Source organism: Anticarsia gemmatalis, chromosome 4, assembly GCF_050436995.1.
Source record: "Anticarsia gemmatalis isolate Benzon Research Colony breed Stoneville strain chromosome 4, ilAntGemm2 primary, whole genome shotgun sequence".
In the NCBI taxonomy this organism is placed as follows: Eukaryota; Metazoa; Arthropoda; class Insecta; order Lepidoptera; family Erebidae; genus Anticarsia; species Anticarsia gemmatalis.
Window position 1 is genome coordinate 5957544 of NC_134748.1, and position 21874 is coordinate 5979417.

At 35.1% G+C, this 21874-nt stretch overlaps 1 protein-coding gene across 1 annotated transcript; it reads left to right on the plus strand.

Annotated features, from left to right (window-relative positions):
- Positions 1 to 1801: 1801 nt before the first annotated feature.
- On the plus strand, positions 1802 to 10724 carry fu (STKc_STK36 domain-containing protein fused). The gene is made up of 11 exons (XM_076113285.1): positions 1802 to 2079; positions 2215 to 2474; positions 2759 to 2927; positions 3260 to 3415; positions 3697 to 3884; positions 4166 to 5001; positions 5080 to 5186; positions 5836 to 5976; positions 6177 to 6271; positions 6527 to 6660; positions 8208 to 10724. The coding sequence occupies exons 1-11, from the start codon at positions 1969 to 1971 to the stop codon at positions 8558 to 8560; spliced, it is 2550 nt and encodes an 849-aa protein (XP_075969400.1). The 5' UTR covers positions 1802 to 1968; the 3' UTR covers positions 8561 to 10724.
- The last annotated feature ends 11150 nt before the right edge of the window (positions 10725 to 21874 follow it).

Sequence of the window (21874 nt, forward strand, 5' to 3'; positions counted from 1 at the left end):
GTGAACGTTAATAAACGACATGATTAATATATTAACCACTGATTTGTGTTGACACAGTATGATTTATGTATTGGCAGCAGTGAACCCTTTAAACTGCCCAGTTACATAGATAAATGTGTGCCAGACCTTTTAGCTTTATATTTGCGTTCGTTTGTAAATCATTCATAATATTTTGTTCGCGCCTACGTTTTATTTTAATGTGAATTATGATTTAGCAGTTAGGTACCTACATGTAAAAGATTAAGGCGGAGACGTAAATATATTGATTGATATTGCTTGGTGGGCTTTTTAGTTTAATGGCATCATCCGTTTAATGGTATTTATATTTTCGTTAAAATAATTTACACGAAGTTGGAAGTGAAAAGGGTTATTACATTTTAAATTTTAGGTAGGTACAATCCCTACCATTTGCGTCGTCCTAATAAGTCGGTAGATACAGTTTTTAATTAAACGCAACGTAGAAAGCTTGTGTCTGCGTATATTCTGAACATTGTATAACTAATATTGTATATTATTATGCCTATGAACTAGAAAATTACACATTTTAAAATATACTTGATCACACAGCGAATTCGATATTCGCTTAATCTTCAGCAGCCAAGATTTCAGTTTAGATGTGCCTATCTCAAAAAATGCACTTTCAGAGTTGATGTCACTGCTAAAAAACTAAGCAATAAAGAAAATCAACATGCGATTGTGCCAAGTTGTGTGTGTTGGTGATGTATATCTATTTTGTTTTCTTAGCTATTATACAATCATGTAGATAGGCAGATTTGAAAACCGAGGCTATCCGAAACAATTAAAGTAGATTTATTACCACTACATTGTATTTTTAATTTCCAATCTTGCGAAATGAAAAATAAAGATTGATTAGACAAAACAGCGAGTTACTAAAATCCCTAATGTACACATCCGCCCACACGGCTCGGTCTCATTTGTTTATAGAATTGTGCACGTCCGTGGATTGCGGAATGATATGTTCTGCGTGAAATAATGCTCGCGTCCGAACTTTAGCCCACTTGGTGTTTTATTGTGTGTACGCGATTCAGAGTTTTATCTCGTACAGCTGGTTGCCGGATAATCAGAGTAAAAATAGCCTTTAGACAACAAAGCATCAACAAATCCAACTCGTATCGAATACCGCCGTCGCTGTCGAACGGTCGGCGTTGCGCCGTGCGGTGTGCCGTAACAATTTTATGATCGTTCTAAATTATTAAAATAAATATTGTTCTATTTCCAGAGTAATTTTTATTTTTACTCAAAATGGCAGATGACTTTGTACTATATCTATCGTAAATTGCTGTAAAAATATGTAAGTCTAAGTTTATATGTGTGCCTGGATAGACTTTTAAATGGTACCTAGGTATAACAGCGAAAGTTAGATACTTGTGCTTCTAAAACTTTATTTTTTAATTATAAAAAGAAAACCTGCGTAGTGAACTTTACAAACAATTATAAAATTACTGTAAAGCTCAGTAGAGTAGTTGGGTAACTGTCGTGGTAGTAATCAAACTAACAAATTGAAATCCTGGATCGATAATGGTATGGTCGAACACTGTCTATTAGTACCATCCTACCTGTCTATTTTGTACCATAACAGTTGATCAAAAACGCATTTAACTATAAACTTCAAACAATTTTGTATCAAGAGTAAAGCCATTATACAATAATATATTAAGCGACTACAAATTAAGCTTATAATATTCTTCCTATTTTTTAATAATAGAATTTCTGAACGAATACAATTTGACAATTTATTGTTTACATGTCAACGTCAACTTTGACACTGACAGCTCTATGTTTCTTCGCTCGCTTCAGCGTTCGAAATGTTTGTTTCAAGCTTTGTAACTTGTTTACGAATTGATTTGAATTTTGTCTTGGATAAACTCAACTTTGATTGTTAATTACTTGTATTTTTGTATTGTACTAAAAATATGAAATCATTTGAGTACTAATTAAAAAAACAATATGGAGAGCTACGTTGTGATATCCTTTATTGGGGAAGGATCTTTTGGTCGTGTATTTAAGGCTAAACACAAGGAGACAGATGCAGTAGTGGCTTTAAAAGTAATAAGAAAGGTGTGTACGATATAACCTACTCTTACGTTAACCTATTTAGCAAGCACATATTCTTACCAGTAACTGGACAACTTACTGTATGTACATGTTATAATATATTCAGTATTTGTATCTCTTTTGTGCTTATTATTTCAGAAAGGGAGATCGGTAAAAGACTTGAAAAACTTGAGGCAGGAATGTGACATACAACGGCAGCTTAAACATCCGAACATAATTCGTATGATAGACAGCTTTGACACTGAATCAGAGCTGGTTGTGGTGACAGAGTATGCTGAGAAGGAGCTACACAGTATACTAGCTAAAGAAGGCTGTCTCAATGAGGAACAGGTTAAGAAGATAACATGGGATCTTGTGTCTGCTTTGTATTATTTGCATTCACATAGAGTGCTTCATAGGTGAGTTACTGAAATATCTTGTATAGACAGGTCTTGTTATAGATAGGACTAACTTACCTTGGACTGATGTAGTTTTTTAACTACTATGGTTTTTAAACAATATAATCCCTTGTACATATAATACTAAATTGCTAACAGGTCCTAAACACAATGAGAATGTTATGGTTTATGATAATCAATTTAAAATCACTCTAAAATGATTATATCCACTCTTATCCACTTGTTATGTAGTAATTCCGATTCTTTACTTTTCTAACAAAATTTTGATTTTCCTACTTTAACAGGGATTTGAAACCACAGAATGTGTTATTGGACAATACTGGATGTGCCAAATTGTGTGATTTTGGATTAGCCAGGATCATGACGAATGCAACTCACATACTCACTTCCATCAAAGGCACTCCACTATACATGGCACCAGAACTGATTGAGGAAAAGCCTTATGATCATCAGGTAACTTAGACATAAGTTGAATATTATTAAATTGATAATGCAGTCTTCGAAATGTTTCCCAAAACACAAAGACAATAAATAAAGTAAACTAGCCCTGTTAAATAATTAATAGTTACTGCCATTTAATATTGTGTTAACTGTCCAATTGTGGAACATAGCTTACTTACAGATGGACAGGCAGAAATCCTACCAAATTCAATTCGAATTTGTTGATCTATTCTGAAATGAAAAAAGGACACACAAAATGAAACACTTTTTATAAATAAAATAAAATGGAATTAGCAATGATTGTTTAAAACAATTTTTGTAACTGAAGTGTTTTATATTTTCAGGCTGATCTTTGGTCTTTAGGATGTATAGTGTATGAGCTAATAGCCGGCCAGCCACCCTTCTGTACAATGTCAATATGGCAGCTAGTGAGGATGATCAGACACAAGCCTGTGCAGTGGCCCAGCTTCATCAGCACTGATGCTAGGTCTTTTCTACAGGTATGTATACTTTCCAAATAAAGCTGCACTATATTGAATTAGTTGACTACATCGTTGTTTACCTCCAAAATGCTCTTTGAATAATAAGACTTAACATTGTTTTTTTATCATCATCCAAAAGTGAAAACTGTATGAAAGGTATGATTTTATATAACTGAATATTATAAAAAATATGGCTAAAAAAGTATAATATACATAATAGAACTTTTTCACAGAATAATGTCACAATGATACAGATGCTTTCATGATTACTTATACACAATTGTGTTTTCTTCTTATAGGGGCTACTCCACAAAGATCCAATGAAAAGAATGACTTGGCCAGAGATATTAGAACACCCATTTGTTGCTGGTCATGTGACAATACTTCCAGAAGATGTACAGAGTGAATCCCCATTCACAAAACCTTTGACTCATAGCCAACAAGAAGCTAAACAACTTCAGAGAGAGAAAGTTAGCAGTAATACTAGGTAAGAGCTTTATGTAAAATAATTTTGACATTTTATTTAAGTAAGTAGTTATGTCACATAGTAAAAAAAATATTCTTTAAAAATATCTCTGCAACTGATAGTGGCTAGGGTAGCCAGTTTAATTAAGATAAATCATCTGCCACTCTTTATGTGTTCAATGACACAAACTTTCCAATTTGGATAAATCCACTGATAATTACTTGGTGGAAAAAAATCGGACATGATTTTTGCCCGATTTGGCACTAGATGTATACTAATGGACCTACATATGGTATTTGCAGAACAATACCAGAAACAAAACCCGAACCTAAAGAACATGACCTACGGAATGTTCGAGTGATGCAAGCAATGGAATGTGTACCGATGTCTGACGACGACAGTGTCAGAGCCACCAGTGCATTCAGCGTTCGAGATAGTCTTAAAACTGATGACGAAGACCAATCCCTCCCCATCACAGCTGCCAACGCCAAACTACTGCGACATGAGTACAATGTACTCAATAACTCAAATCTCGTTGTATGCAATCTAGAGAACAATATGGCTCAGCTAATGGCAACCAACAAAAAACAAACAGATCGTAATAAAATGGACAAAATCGATGAAGAAAAACCTAACACCGAAAAAGAAAAACCAGTTGAAGAAGCTAAACCTCTAAGTGCCAGTGATTCTAAGAAACAAGAAATTCTAGAAATTAAACAGAAAGCGAAGTCTGTAGATACGGCGTCACAAAGTTTGGAGAATCCTAAGAGTTCTACAAAGTGTAGCAGTGATGTTAGTTCTGGTCTCAGCAAAAGTGTCCCGCCTTCATATAAGCAGAAGATTCTACAATTTTCTCGCGACAAACTCCGATTTGGCAGTGGAGGGAACAAATTAACTCGAAGTATTAAAAGATCGTTCCACTTCAGCCGAAGTTGGGATAAGAATAAGAATGATAGTCAAAGAAGGACCAGTGAGCCTACTATTGAGGTGCCAAGTATTATAGATGATAAGGAAAAAATATGTTCTAAAGAAGAGAAAGACGAGGATGTGGAGAAATGTGAAGTTATTGAGGAGACGTCTGATGACAAAGACGTTGCTGACAATGACAGGATCCTAAGATCTGAAGACAAAAGTGACGGTAAATAACCCTTTGCAAAATGTAAAACCTATTAATTTTTCTTAATGACATTTAACGTACATGTCTCTCTCTTTCCAGTTAAAGAACCATCATCAATCGAATTAGAAGAATGGGAGGCATTCCTCAACTCCAACATCAGTGAAGTAATGGACGGCGATGTGGAATCTCTTACTCAACTCAATATGGTACGTAAACATCTTCTCTAAATAATACACAACATTGTTTATTCGGTTAAGTTTATATTACGTTCAGCCTCGCGTATGCGTCATACAATCCGGCTTGGGTTTAATTCGAGGCGAATGTTATCGCACATTATAGCAGTTTGCTAAGTTTAGCCGTAATGAGTCATAATAAACTTTCATTTAGAATATCAGAGGCAGGGCAGACACGTACGCCCCGTACTGATGTTTGTTTGGGCGTAGACGGTAAAATGTAGCCAGTGACGCACGTCCTGAACGTTCATGCTATTTGAATGCCAAATGTTGATCTGGAATAGTTATAGCGTTTGCAGACTTTATGAACCTTGATGAACGTGCCGTGGTAAGGTCACGGAAATATCGTATGAACTTTTTGTTACATTGCATCTACAACAAAATGAATGATAAGTTCTGAACATGCCCAATTATTAGTACTAAGTGTTCTAGATTCAGTTTTCTACTGATTGCCTAAAGGTCTGTGGTCCTGTAGGTTCGTAAGTGCACATATGAACATTTAATTGTGAGAGAAAGTTTTGTTCAGCCGAATAAACTGATAACTGGTTGAGATACTCTAGGGGACATTATAGAGCTTTTGAAATTAAATGTATATATTAAGATGTAGCACGTATATTTGCAGGTGAGCATGGTGATAGGCGTAGTGGAGAGCGCGGCGCGGGCACGCGGTGGTGGCCGGGTGTGCGGCGCCGTGGCCGCGCTGCTGGCGCTGCCGGCGCTCGCGCACACCCTGCCACGACACACGCTGCTCAACATACAGGATGTTAGTGCTTTAGTTGTTACTATAGATAACAACATAAATATTGTAACGGTTCTTTTTGACCTTACTCATTTGAGATTTACAAAACTTGTTCTTTGAACCGCTTTATTGATCCCAGAGGTTTTGTAAGAATTAAATTTTTAAAGGCAATAGTGTGAATTTTATATGAATAGTTATCACCTTTGTGCTATATTTGTCTTCAGGTATACCTGGAAGCCAAAGTGGTGTACAACTTCGTGGCAGCTATAAATTCGCTCATGAAAGACAGCAAAGACAATGACGATGAAGCTGAAGATAGGTAAAAAAATGCACTTATACCTACTACTAATTAAAAAAAAAGAACTTTAGAAGTTGTCTGCGCAAAATACTTCATTTGAAAGCAATGTGCTCCATTTTTTTCATATTTATCATTTTTATAACATCTCACAGCTTGTTTAATGCTAGACAAGCGACTTTCAGTTCAATATTTCTCTTTATACGGGATTTCATACAAAGAATCGAAGGATCTTGCCTCAATGATCTATAATCTGAGTTATAATAATGCATGTTGCAGGTTGCAGGGCGTGGGTCGCATGCTGGAGGTGTGCGCGTGGCTGTGCGTGCGCTCGTGCCGCGGCGTGCGCCAGCTGGCCACGGCGCTCAGCGCATACAACGCGCATCCCGTGTTCACCACCTTCCTGACACACTGTGAGTACCCGCCTGTCCTCGTCGAATAACCTTATCAATAAACGCTTGCAATATTATAACAATATTTTGCTTTAAGCGGATATAATGCAAGTCTTCTCTCTGTGGGTTCATTGAAATTTGTCAATGGCCAGAGACTTCTGTACAGTTTAGGTGAGAAGGAATGGTTGGAAATATTTCTCGCGTACAGCTGTTTATTGACAGAAGAGTTTTACATCCTAATGCAAATCTTCGTAGCCAAATACCTATAGGTTTAATTCTCATTGAACTTTGATTGACTATCACCCTATATTTTACATGATTGTTAGCACTGCCATTCAATAGAAGTATTTTTTTAATATTTATGCTACAAAATAAAATATTAATAATATTCAAAGAAGCAATGACGTCCTAATGTAACTTTCACATAAAGGTCAGTCATAAACAAATTAGCGTCGGCGGTACACATGATACGCACGACGCACGTCTCACGTCGCCAAATTACAACTGACGGCTTGACATAATGTAATGTATGATATTATTTAAACCGAATTATGTCACTTCGCTTTCGGATCTCCAATTAATTTCGACTTCCTGTCTGGCGGAGAGTAATATCGTTAGTTTTATTTATAAATTAACCGAAGTCCCGAACGACCTCCTGCTTTTTTCCCCTTCAATGAAGGATTCTCAAGTTTATAGATATTATTAAACACCTACGTCAATATTAAAGGTTAAAGTGGTCGCCATGGTAGTTGCCGTCGCACCGGATTTATTGGTTCATTGGTTCATGGATCAGATAATAATATTTAATGAGTTTTGAGGTGCAAAGATTATGAATCGAAACTAAATTCGTAGTTGGTTGTACTTTTTATGTCTTAGTGTGCTTTTTGCTGTGTCTTATTACGCCATAAAGCCTTTGAAACGGTGTAGACGACTGAGAGCACGCAAGACGTACCTATGGATGTAAATGAAGCAAGGGAAGTTAGGGATTGTATTTAGAGGCATTGTTTGATCTCTGTATACCCCTACGGCAAATAGGCATTGTTTTATGTATGTAATAGTGCAACCTATGTGGCTTCTAACATTAGTGATCTAGTTTCAGTATCAGTTGTTTAGATACATATCAGATCGTTGTAGCGATTAGCCTAAAGAAACACTTGCATTAGTCTTATCGTTTTGATTAGAAGTAACCTAAATAAAGTTCTTTTGCACGTAACCTCGTGTGCAATTCTAAATCGGTATCTTCTATGCATTGTTCTTAAACGGTGTCAATAGAATATGTGGTATAAAACAAAAAATATTGATACGTTAGAAGACTATTTTGCTGAAGTGATGTCTGTTATGGGTCCGATAACCGCACGCAGAATCATTCTATTGATCTAAGAATTCGAATCAAGGTGCAGTAGCGCACATTACTTATGTAAAAACCCGTGCCACACGCACATGAGTTATTCCTGATTAAGCGAGTATAGTGAACTACCCTAAAAATTTCAACATTGCTTATTTATTATGTTGTTACCTACATAATTGTACCCTAAGCCAAAATATTGATCTTTTTCTTTTATTTCCAGATTCAAAATCACCGCGAATAGTGCTAAACGTGGTGGGGCTCCTCATAACCGTTCTACAAGACTTGCCGGAACACGCCGATGTTGTGGAAAAAATACTGTTCGAAACAGAGAACTTTAACTTCATGTCTCTCCTCGAACAGCCCAGTGATGCCTTAAGAATGAGAGTTTGTATTCTCATCAGTTTATTATGTACTTTCTCCTGTACGGCCTTTTCAGTGGCGATGGAATCTAAGTGGAGTAAGAAAGAATCTGATCGTTTAGAAGCTCTGCATACGCATTGCAATGTAACTTTGAATAGAGCTGCTAGACTAGCTACTAAGGAATTGAGTAATATGCCTTTTTATATTAGCTAGTGTTTAAAGAATAAAGTCGGTAAAAAGCAGTAAAGGTACAAAATGTATGTCCTTAGGAGGTGGTTTACCGACTTACGAAGAGGGTTTTTCTCTAAATCGTGCCAATCATTATATTGAATCTTTTATGCAGCTAGATCCCGGATGAGAGACTTATTTAGAGCCTGTATTTTTTATTGAAGGAAAAACGGAATAAATAAGAAATATCTTATTCTTAATTAAGAAAAGTTCTTGGGGTTTATAAAAATTGCTAATACTATGAAAATCCTATTGTTTTCATTCCTAACATTAAGCTTAGCAGTAATTTGACCAATGGCAGGAAAAAGTCGTTTAGATTATAATTTTTGACATTATTCATCGAATATTACTTGTATAGTAGGTAGTACTTTCCGAAATCAATATTTTTAAGGAAATCTGAGTAGTATAAGAGTTGAAGAATAAGTAATGTATCATATTATGATAGAATCTCACCCGTCCTTTATGAGTTGGTTGTACTACTTAAAGACTTCAAACAGCATGGCTGCTCTTTAGTTAAATCGCTATAAAATCCTAGATTTCATAAAGCTAGTTTAGCACTTATATCTTTACTGCCAATTTGTAATCTCATTTTGTAATCTTGATAGTTAGATTCGAATTTTACTGATAATTCATTTCATTTTTACTAGATATACTTATCAAAGCATTTTGATTTGTGTAATTTCAAAATAAGTGATCCAAGCGCAAAATCAGTAGTTTAAGCATTTATAATAATAACATGTATAATGTATAAAGGTGGCCCACTATTTTATGGCAAAACAGTATAACAAGCGTGATATGTATGTATGGAATAGGATGGATGTATAAAAGTGCCAATACTTTGGATTAGACATTATATTGGACAGTTATATTATGCCGTAGTTAATAGTTATAACAAACAATTCCTTATTGAAAAATAACATGGAGATTATTCGCAGTAAGTAATTATGAATGACACGGTAACACCACCACAGTGTACAATGGACTCGACACCACAATTCTTAGTAACCCTGTAATCGCATCGACCTGTATCTGTTAGCCATTGAAATGACTCATTGGAGTCATTGGTGGCTTGAGGTACACGCCTGCATCATCACGTCTTCACATTGGCATTTTACTACGAGTTATATTGTGGTTAGAGTAATAAATAAATGCTTAGAAAATTCTTGATCTTTAAATGTAGTTATCAGGAATTCTTTACGACTAGTTTACAGTAGACACTGATCGTAACGGTAGTGATCAAAATATCGTTTCTCGAATCAAGTCTTTGAGATTTTTTGGACATGCAACATGTATTTTAACTTAGTTAAAATACCCTTAATAACACCCCTTGTATAGGAAAGACCTTAGAAGTAATAAGGAGTAAATATTAAATTTTAACGAATTTGTTTGGAAAGTTATCTTATCGAATGATGTGACACTGCCCGTTAGATTATTAAATTTTCTCTACAATAGACATGTACGTTGTACAACTGTACATATTAGTGTAGGTAGGTACATAATATTCAGATTTTCCAGCATAAATTCTAAATTATTCTAGCTAACATTATGAACAGAGTATGAATTATTAAATGAACTTAATAAACTAACTTAAAACGTTCTTTATCTAAATTGTATTCGTGATATTGGAACGAGAGATTAGAGTAGGTAGGTACGACTTGCAGTTGACCAGCCGTGAACCACACCGCATACAAATCAATGAAGGGCCAAAGACTTCGCAAGGTTAGATAACATTACCAAATTTAAAATTGGAATTGTTCTCGAACGTTTTAACCATTGATCAATAGAACGGTCACACGGTTCATGGCAGGTCAAATATGGTACGAACTTTTAAATAAGGTTCTATTGTAAAGGTACAAGTTAGAAGTTTGTTTCGTTTTAGTAAGCTACTTGGAACAGGATTTTTTATGCCTGTAATTCTTTTGTATTGTATCTATACCGAAATTCAGTTTAGAAATTGAATTTCGATTTAAGGTAACATTTTGTATTATGCATCAACATCATTACGGGAGGAGCCCTTTGCCCAGCCGTGGGACATTAATGGGTTAAATTTATTTATTATTTATTAATCATCATGTTGTGGCAATAAAAATAAAAATAAAACTGGGATGTAAAAGACTAAAAATTGTGAAATAAAAACGAGAGAGAAAGAGTTGGTGTTATTATTGCATGCAGCATTAAGGACTGGCTAAATATGTCGGTAAAACTGGTAAAGAACTAAATAGCCTTTTTTACTTAGTTAGCTGATACTCAACAATCTAGGCTTTGTTCTATTTCAATCAATTAAACAATATTTTGAATGGAATATTGAATAATTTGAACAAATTGAATATTAACTTATACCATCCATAAAAACAACGATGATCATTTAATTCCTATACTTCTGCATGTATCCTGTGATTTGAAAATAAGACTGGATTTATTTTGAGTGTGATCTTGTAAACTGGAGGCCAATTTTACTGAACTAAGCTCGATGGATTTTGAAAGTAGATCGATATCATCGAAGTAACATTTATGAACCAGCGGCGTTATCACGTATCTCAGTTGACAACTATAATTAATAGTAACTATTCAGTGCATTGCTGCTTTGACAAACCGTGTTAATCCATATAATCTAAGAGAGAAAACAATGCACAGCATAGTGGCTTTCAAATAGTCGTTAACTGAAACTTGATAGCCCCCTGTTCAAATTATGAGAATAGGCCCTCTGATTGGATCAGATTGATATATTTATTATTAAAATAAAATATATGTAGTTGTAGAGGTAAATATAGTGAGTAAAATTATTACATTATCTTGCAGGCCAGTGCCACAGTAGGACTAGCGCTGATAGGTATACTGACTGTAGTTGTACGCAGCGATTTGTGAGTACATTTTCTTATTCATATTTTGAATTGTATCGCTGATGTTTAAGGTACCTATTGTATAATATGTATTATAAAAAAAATATTTTCTCTGAATATTGAATCTGTGCATCTTTTTATAACGTAGTGAATATTATAGGGTAATACAATTTATCATTGTAAAGGTGTGTTGAGATTTCAGAAAACAATAATTATTGAGTTGTGATCTTCTAATGACTTGTTTAAATCCTATAGAGAAACTAGAGAAAAATAGAAAGATCTTTGAGATTTTTTTAATATCGTAATAGTTTTATAAACTGGTTAATCAGAATATTTAATTAGAAAATGCGCCCAGTAGACCACAAACACCTTTTTCTGTTTTCCAATAAAATGCTTAAATCTGAACACGCCTGTATTTTATTATTGGTAGGGTAAAGCACCCAGTAGTCAGCCCCCAACCAGTAGTCAGCCTTTACAGGCTTTATATCCATATAATTAGTGTAGAAAATAGTAAAGACCAATAAAATAATCATTAATCGAATCTGTATAATCTTATTGACTAATATGCACAATTACGATTCGATAGCATGGCAGGTTGACGTGTTACACTCATTCTTATGAACTGCCATGAAAGACATGGGCAAAAACGTCGCCATTGCTATTTTTTTGTTAAGGATTCGTGTTTTAGTTTTTGGCATGTTTTTAAATGAATTTGATGCAATATGGAACGAATTGATATTTTATGCTAGTATTTAATAGTTTATCTTCGATAAAATCATGCATTGCAGGCGTTTTATTTGTCTTTTGTATTATAAATTAACGTGGCCGACTATTGGGTTTGCAAAATATGAGGTTGATCCAGTACTCGGCCATGAGTGGCTGACTACTGGTTTTTTTGCAATTCTCATATATGTGGTTGAAATTAACAGGGCGAATACTTCTCAACATAACTATTGCGTTGAGCTAAACTCTTCTAAGACAAAAATAGTATTTTACCAGTAGTCGGCCGCATATAAAGTCAGTGAATTTCATGAGGCCGACCATTGGACCTACATATCCCATAGTCGGCCGTCAGTTTTGCTAAATGAAATTGGGTCTTAAATCCTTTCATTAAGGTTCAAATTTGTGGACGGCTATGTTGGCACAAAACTTAGTTACTTGTTTTCGAATAGTATCATATCAAAAAGACCAAAAGATCTGTATAAAAAGGAATAATTGTCATGTGCTATGGTGGCGATCAGAAATGTTATGAAAATCATGGAAACGAGTCGAGTACTTGGCATTTCACACATTATTATGACACTACAAGTCCGAAATCGTTTAATAGTCGCACAAATGCCCCGTACCATACGGGGCTTTGTAAGCTAGACTAAGTGCACTCCCAAAAACAAATGACTGCCTTAAGAAACTGGTCACGATATGCTGGAATCAGCTTCCAGTTTCACCGGATGCAGCTGAATAGCAGTGTTTTACATGGAGCAACTGCCTATATGACTTCCACAACCCAGTTACCTGGGCTATACCACGATTACCATAAGACTGGTTATCAGATTTTCAAGCTTCTGACTAATGGCAACGATTGCCAGAGATCCTTGAATGCCCGCCGGGACCTACAATTTACCATGCCTTCCGAAACACGAAGGAATTTTGGGAAATGAGAAAAGAAAGGAATGATACCAGTCACTTCTATCATCTACCTTCTATTTCCTAGCCTACCATTGACTTATGTTTCAACACATCAAGAAAGCTAAAATAGTTTTATAGAAGAGAGCATCTTTTGTAGATTGGGGAGAGTTGAAAAACAGAAGGAATAAAGGAACAGAAAATAAACTTTTATCGCTGTGAACCGTGTGAAGAAAGATTGACTAGAAAACATTTAGAAATCAATTACCTAAGTGCTAATAATATAAATTAAAATCTTGAAAACCCCCGATTTCACAATATATTTTTTTATTTCATACTTTTATAGGTTGGTGGTTAGGTTAAGCCATTCTGACTTTCCCACCACCAGCTTTCTCAGCATGCGAAGCCATTTGAGACCCCGTCCGAGTAAATTGGCAGACATTCGGTTAATCTCCCCACTTTAACCCACTACAACTTTTAAACGGCTCCACCGATTTTCATCAAACATGTCTAAAAACACTCGCACATATGTCACCTTTAATTTAAAAAAAAACTAAATTGAAATCACTGCATCCTTTCGGGAGTTATGATGCCATAGACAGACAGACACGTCGAACCTTATAACACCCCTCTTTTTGCGTCGGGGGTTAAAAATTAATGGATGCATAAATTGTACTGCATGGTATTATTGCAAATGTGCTTTATTTCCTGGAGATTTCAATAAAAATATATTTAAAATAGAACATTTGTATTGAGTAAGTAAGAGGCTGACTACTGGGTAAGACATGGCTGACTACTGGCGAAATGGGGCTGACTACTGGTAAAAAGTGCCATATTTTGTTTAATGTGGATTTTTTCCATAATAATCTTATAAATATGGTATTTTTTTTTTTTCTTAAAGTTTAATAAATTACCTTTCATACAATGACTAATGATTTTACATCTAGTAGTAAATGTTAAAAATATGGCTAAATCAAATTGACATTTTCACTAAAAGGCTGACTACTGGGTGGTTTACCCTAAGTATAAAATAATAAAGTAGTTATTTATATACCTTTTAATGTTTTAACTTTTTATTGATATGCATTTATAGCAAGTTACGTAATTCGTCCTACATAAATTATCTCCTCGTTTACATTGAATGTGCGAAAATTTTAGGCTGTTCCACATAGTGCCATGTTAAAAATAATATTTTTGAAAATAAATTCCTTATTATATTACATTGTGTATGATTGTTTTGTTTGTTTACCACTGACCGTGATTGTAAAAACAAATTATAGTGAAGCAGTGATGTTTACGTCGTGTCTGTAATTAGATACTCCACTACCTACCTCAAAGTGTTAATGAACTCGTCAGTCGAATGCGATGACATTATTTATAAATAAATCGAATATTATCGAGCATGGGTGTTGTGATCGAAGATCAAAGACCCGCGTGTTCGGTTCGTGTTATAGTCGTTTGTTTTGAGTGCATTTTATGGCAGATTACATAAGGGAGGTGATCGGCCGGCCTCGCCCGGTGCGCGCGTGCATTCACCGATCATGCACATTCAAATTCACAAATAAGCATTTAATACCTTAGTCGTCGGCCACGCAACACTCGAGATGTGTTCTACGACTGCACTTTTAAAAGATCAAAGTCCGATTAAGTGCATACATAAGCACTTACAACTATAAGATGAGTGGGTATTTCCTAGTAATTAATAGTTATCTGATAAAAACTGGTAATTGAAGTAATTTGACGTCAATTTGCTTCATATTAAAAAGGCATTAACGCCACTGATTTCTAATTAATCATAACTATAGTTCATTGAACTATGATTGAACTCGATGATGCATTTCTAAAACGTCATCGATGACTAATAAATCTATGCAGATAGACAACTAGTCCTGTCCTGCACTCTATACTCGGCAACGGGATCGCCCCCTTTTATATGCAACTTGACGAGAGAAATGTGGGTGCGAGATAGGTACTTAGATACTAATAGGTACCTCTGCTTCTATTTAGAACCATTCCGTACCCATGTGCGATGTCCGTGCAAACGTGCGTGTCGTCCAAAAAAAGCAGTTTGTTAGAGGTGTTTTAACCTTTGTAAAATTTATTTTCCGTTAGGTAGGTACGTTATTGGCACGCATAGACCACTTATGAAAAGCAATAAGAACTGGAGTATGCCTTTAGCTGCGTACTTTTAATCAGTTATTCCCATCTGTACTTATTAGTATACTTATTCTAAATAATGCTTTAGTTATAAACTTTGTCATGACGACGAAAACTGAAAGAAAATAGGGGGATTTTGTTAGGAGAGGCGGTGCATTTTTGCAGAGAAATTGATTTCTTTTACCGAATCAACTGCAAACAAACGTTTAGTAAATATTTTTAGAATAAAACACTAGATATTTGTTTTATTTTTATAGCATTAGCAAAACTTAAAGCTGACAGCGACAGATTTTGGAAACAGTCGTAAAATATAACTTCCAAATGTGAAGATAAATGTTTACGTCTAGAGTCCAGTCTGTAACTCACAATCATTAATTAGATTGCGAAGCCATAAATTCATCTACGAGCTCCTACTTTCACCAGTCAACACAGAACTATTAGGAAATCCTGAGTCACTCGTCGTATAAATAAGTGCTATCGTTCAATCACGAAAACAACAAACAAGGTATTTGTGACAACAAAGTAATGTAGGTACCCGGTAGATTAGCCTCAATGGTAAGCTCCAGCTCACAATGAGAGCGTCTGTCTATGTATTGTGTGTTGATGAACTCTAGTCCAATTCCATTGCACTATTGACGTCAACACAATTGTTCCGGAATAACAATCACCCGTATCTGGTAGCATCCTAGATGGAAACATCCCTTTGCAGAATTTACTGCCGCATTTGTCGTTATCAATGCGATTTACAAGGAAATTTCCATTCACATCTATTCATGGGAAAAAACCGGCTACAATGTAGTAAACCACCTACCTAATGCGTGTCTACGAATGTTGAAACTTGTCGAAAAAATGACTGAAAACGTTGTTTGTTCAGTTTGAGATATTGGATTTCGTTCGAGATGAATAAAAGCTTGTCTAATAATGATTGATGGCTACGATAAATGGTCCACCACATAAGTATACTGAGTAAGTTATTTGTTAGCTACGACCAAAACAATAGCAAAATTTTTCGAAGGCAAAATAATATTAGCATGGCAATAGCCTCTACCCAAAACCAATCAATCACATGTTAGGCTGTGCTCAGATAACTCAGTTAAAAAGGTGGTGTATCAGAATTTAAAAATCCGCACTGATTCTGCTGATTGCTTACAATCCTTATACCACTGGTACCTAAGTAGACAAGTTTCAGTCTCTCGGACTCTTTGAGAGACTGCACTTAACTGCACCTACAGATTTAATGTCGAATTACAAACACGATGAATAGTTTCACTAATGAGTTTTAACTAATAATGATTATAGTAACAAGTGTTTTTAGAAAAATATATAAGTACATGGAAAGCCCTATTTACACATTCTTCTCAAAAAAGATAGAGACTGGTACCAATTTTTGCAACCAACATTATCTATGACTAAAATATCGTTTACTGAAAATTCTCATCCATCATTTTTGATCTTTGATAGCGACTCCCTATCAAGATTATAAAAATAGAAAGGCTCTAGAAGTGTATATTTTGGAAAGAGCAAGAAAATAATTCTGTCAAATTTCTTCTAAGAAAAAGTAAGAAAAACAAAAGTTTCCCACTGCCATAAAAGCTTTGAAGATTGTTTCGATCGTCCTACGGTTAACTGAAATATATATTCCCGGCGCCGATAGTCCGTTTGGATAAAAGGCGAAATAAAGTTGCGAAATCTCGAATCTAGTAAGGAGATAAAGAGAAATGAGAACAAATTCGATATCTCGACCATTTTATTAGATGTTATCGTTCTCTTAGAAGTTTCGAGATGCCTTCGGGGCTTGCACCGACGGGCTACTGTATATAAAATTTATTGCGGTGTGAAAGCGTTCACGTCTTTTCCTGCCTGGTTAATTTTGCTAAAAAGAAAATTATTTTATTACCAAATTTCGTCTTCATAAAGCCCGATTCCTAGAACTTGGTTAAAATAATAATATTATTACATATTAGGTAACTACCCGAGTGAATATGTGGACCAACTTTTGTTTTATATAATCAATTTACGTTGTCACATCAAAATTAGGCTAAACTGATAAGTAATCTTTTAAAACATCGACAGGTACGATTAACTCTCGAGGTCAAAATATTATCGACCGATAGCGTTTTTTATCGTAAGAAAACACACAAAAACTCTGATCACGTATGTATTTGCGCGATGGCAGCGAGTTCATCAACCTCCGCTCACTGTACCATTGGGTCACGAGTATTTTGACAACGCACCGCGGAAATTATCTAATCGGCACGCGGCCGCGAGGACACCGGGTCAACGACTCCCGACCGTTTGCAGCGGCTCTTGTACCGCCTCGTCGAAAGTGAAATGTGATGTACCGATACAGACAATTAGGATGGCCGAATTTGTTTATTGACGGGTGGGTGGTCGCCAGTGGTCACTGGACACTTGCCACAGCTGTGCGCCTAACCAAATATGGAATTATTTTTGAGTTTTTACTTGCTTTCAGTTACACAACGTACTGTTTAAGAAATCGCACTTGAGACACTCAAGTCAACAATACACAACTGTTGTTTGTGTACGTCGGGGTAGAACTTATTGAGATTCAAGATGGACGGTCTACGGCAACTGCCAACGTAGAAGCTTCGTAGCAGTTGGAAGATGTTGGGAACGAACGGTATTTTTTGTTGTTAAACCGATTCTTCCGTGTCTTCTATACTATTTACTGTTGAATATTGATTAACTGTATAAACCTGAAATCATAAGAAATTACAGAATTGAGGCTATATTCACGACGACGGGTCTTTTAGACATTCGAATATCGACAATGAAATATGAATTCTTAAAGTAGTTGAGGTACTACAAAGATTTTTATGTGTTTTGTTATAAATACAGGTGAGAGCTTCAATTAAAAAGTGAGATGATTGTCTTATAATTCGTGCAATTTTACGCGTGAATATGCCAACAAAAATACAACTAGTTCTTGTGTCTTAGCCTTAAGAAAAATATACGTAATATAGGTTAGTGCCATTTGGGGTCGATGACACTTCAATACTTCGTCGACAGATTTGTAGGCATAACATAATACAGTCGTAAGAATTGATGACCCACATTAATGCTGTACTAGAATTTAAATGTATGTATGTACGTAGTTGTTGAATGTCCCGCGGTAATGCCTGCCACAACGTTAGCAGTCATTCCTTTTGTGCTTCGATTATAACAGCAAGGGTTAAAAAAATACATGTAATATGAATAAATGTGGCTCAATAAATAAGGTCGTTTTACAATGTTGGATAGTTCAAAATTCTTGGATTGTATGATTTGAAAGACCAACGACAGAACTACACCACGCCATTATAATTTGGTTTATCGTTCGTTGATATTTGATCACAGATCACCAAAAATGATTTAGGATTTTTTCAGAAATTAAGCCTTGCGGTGAACAAACTTAATCACTTCTAAAAATTATATATATATAATAGACCTACTTTTATTTAAAATTGTATTTATTTGTTAAATATTTAATGTCTATTTGTCAAAATAAACAAATTAATTATTACGATATGTTTTTTTATAATCAGTCGAATTGCGTATTTTACGTAACGGCTTGAATTTGTAATTATATTTTTTCGCCTATAACAAGTATCTATACATGTAAGATTTTGTAAGTTTTGGTACAGTGCAACGGTTAAGAAATCGAAGTCAAATAAATTGATCTTTGTTTTAGAAAGAATGATCGCGAATATTGTTCTTTATACATATTTTCTATACATTCGAAGTATGTTACATTTCATAGACTCATTTGAGATTTGGAACATAAGATAATTTTATGACATGACTGATTTCACCTTTATAATGACTTCGAAACATTTTCTATCAATTCTTACTTTAACCATCCTATTTGCCTAACTAAAGAGCTACCTAAAGCGATAAAATCAAGCTTTGTGTAATGTGAATTGCCTCAAAATTCTCTAACGGAATTCGGAAAATTAACATTTTTCAAACATTAAGATGCTGTTTAGTATAAAAGGTTTTTCGTTTATTGCTTCTGAAATAAAAGTTTCAGGTTTACAGAACCTAATATCATCATGTAGTAAATGATCATAGAGGTTACGATGCAATATATGTATGTACATATAAGTTAATGGGTGTTTTAAGCCGTGCATATATTCAATTTGTTTATACAGGCTTTCGAACACTTACGAACTTCGTCGGTAAAACAAATGGTCCTTACTATCCCTAGGTCAATATCATATTAACTCGTTGAGCAAACGAGATACGTCAAAGGGAATAAATAATTTCTCTTATATAAATGTAATTGGCAGGACGTCAGTAAGTTATAAATAAATCGCTTAGCAGACTATTTTATCTTAACAAAAGCTTGGTAAACGTCTAGAGAGTTTATTTTTATCGCTAATTAAAGATGAGTGAACTGTGTACAAGCGGTTATTGATCATTCAAATGACGTATTATAGTGCGTAATCGGCTTTGTTTGTATCAAACGTCACTACAATGATTACCCAGAAAAATATTAAGTTGATATTAGTATTGGAAAACAAAGGTTATGTAATGTAAACCTCACTGCGTTATGTGTTGGGAAGTAACGCATCTCGTCATATACTGCATATCGTGTTGGAATATCGATCAAAGCAGCCCTTTTCTTGAGATTGAAATTTATATTATATCTGCTGCAATAACTACGAAATTAGAATTATCTCTTTATCTTCTAAGTATTTTCAAAACAAATCTAATAATTTATAGACCGATAGTAGCCATATAATTGCACAACATTTCTCAATTCCTATGTCTTCGATTAATGATAATAATTATTTGATCGGTTATTCACCCCGTCCACCGCGTGCGCTGATGCATATTTATTATCATATTAGTTAATTGCCACTCTATTCTAGAGATGGGAAACAATAGAAGCTAGTGAATCGATTTATGGGCTTAATTTTTGTGTAGTCTTTATTTGAGCAATTCTCATCGGTGTACGAATCATTCAATTGAGTTCAATTTAGCACGGGCTCGTATTAAATATCAAACAAGTGTGTTTTTATTGCAGAATTCTCTACTTCCTTGTTACCTTGCATCAACAACACGGAGTACTTATAAGTCTATTTATGGAGATTGAAACATGAAGTCGAATTATAACGATTATACGTAATTTTGGAAAATATTTGAATCAACCACAGTTCTGAGCCAACATTAACATTTGTAAACTCCATTATAGTTAAAGATAGTTACGTAATCACAGCGCTTCATGATACCCCACCGTAGCCCCAAAATTTCCTGTAGCTGATTAATATGGTATCGAATATTATCATCGTATACTGCCTGCTAAAATCTATGTCATATTACATACACACATAGGTATACAATATACTTATCACTTTTTATCAGAACGACACACTAAGAATTAGTTGTTCACCTACTGCCGAGGATCAATGCAAGCAAAACAAATAGCCGATTGTTTTCATAAAATAATCGCACATCAGGGCGATGACTTATTCATTACACCTGTCAGAGTTCAAAGAACTGAGTCAGTGGTACGAGTTAGGTCATACAGTCAGGAAACACGGCGGCAAGGTCGCCGGCTCATCGACTTAACACACTGCATCTCATCTAGTACAGGTCGATGGCCGATACCTAATTACTACTAGTAGTAAAATTTCTATCAAACTATGATAGTATATCGTTCGAATCGATGCACGAAAATAAACTTTATCTCTATAAACAGTAAGTATATAGTGAAATAACAAAATTACCACGTGTTTAATTTGCTGAGCATAACACACGAACACACGAATGAACGTCCTTGCGAGCACGTTGAACCCGGAATACTATCGTTGCGATAAAGGTCAATAAACTGTTATCCAATCTCGACAGCTGCTTATGTAAGTCCTTCATACAGTATAACGAGGTGACCTTCGTGGTTAATGCCCCCTACATTATCTCGAGCGGACGTCAACCGACTTAGCCTATGTTACGCTAAGCTGCCGGTGCAGCATGATTCACTAATGCATTTTTGTTTTGTACTTCTACAGTAGGTCAATGGGATTAGGTTCAATCAATACAATAAGTTTCGATGTTTAAACAACTTTTCCCTTGTAGAGTCGATGACAGCGTCGCCGCAATGAAACAGAAGACAGAGAAAGCAAGCAGCACTTGACTCAGAACTGCACGCTAGAGAAAGCTTAATAGGATATCAACGATAAGTACGACCTGTAACCAGACCTTTGACCTTTTGTGAGTATATAAACAGGGATATGAACTGGATACTGACAGAGATATCCAAGCATTTCATTTATTAAGTTGTGTCTCCTCATTCTTATTTTAAGACACGAAAAAAAATTAGAAGATTTAGACCTAGCACGTATATAGGCAACTGCTTACACATAACAATTGCTTAGACAAAAAAAATTGCAAGATTTTAAAATTATACACCTGAGAAGTACTTTCGACAAAATTTTAGGATGTCAAATTCGAAAATCTTATTTATACAAATGAATGCCTTCCTTAACAAGTATTGCCTTATTCAGTTGCCACAGTTTTACTGGTTTTTTGCCACAAAAAAGGTTCTGTGAATGGTCACCCATTAAGTAAGGCGTGGAGAATTAATGACGACTTACCTGGTCATAGACCTCAAAGTATTTAGTCTCTATACATTTAAACAGATGACGTTTACACGCTTTAGTCACAGTAAATCACTTCA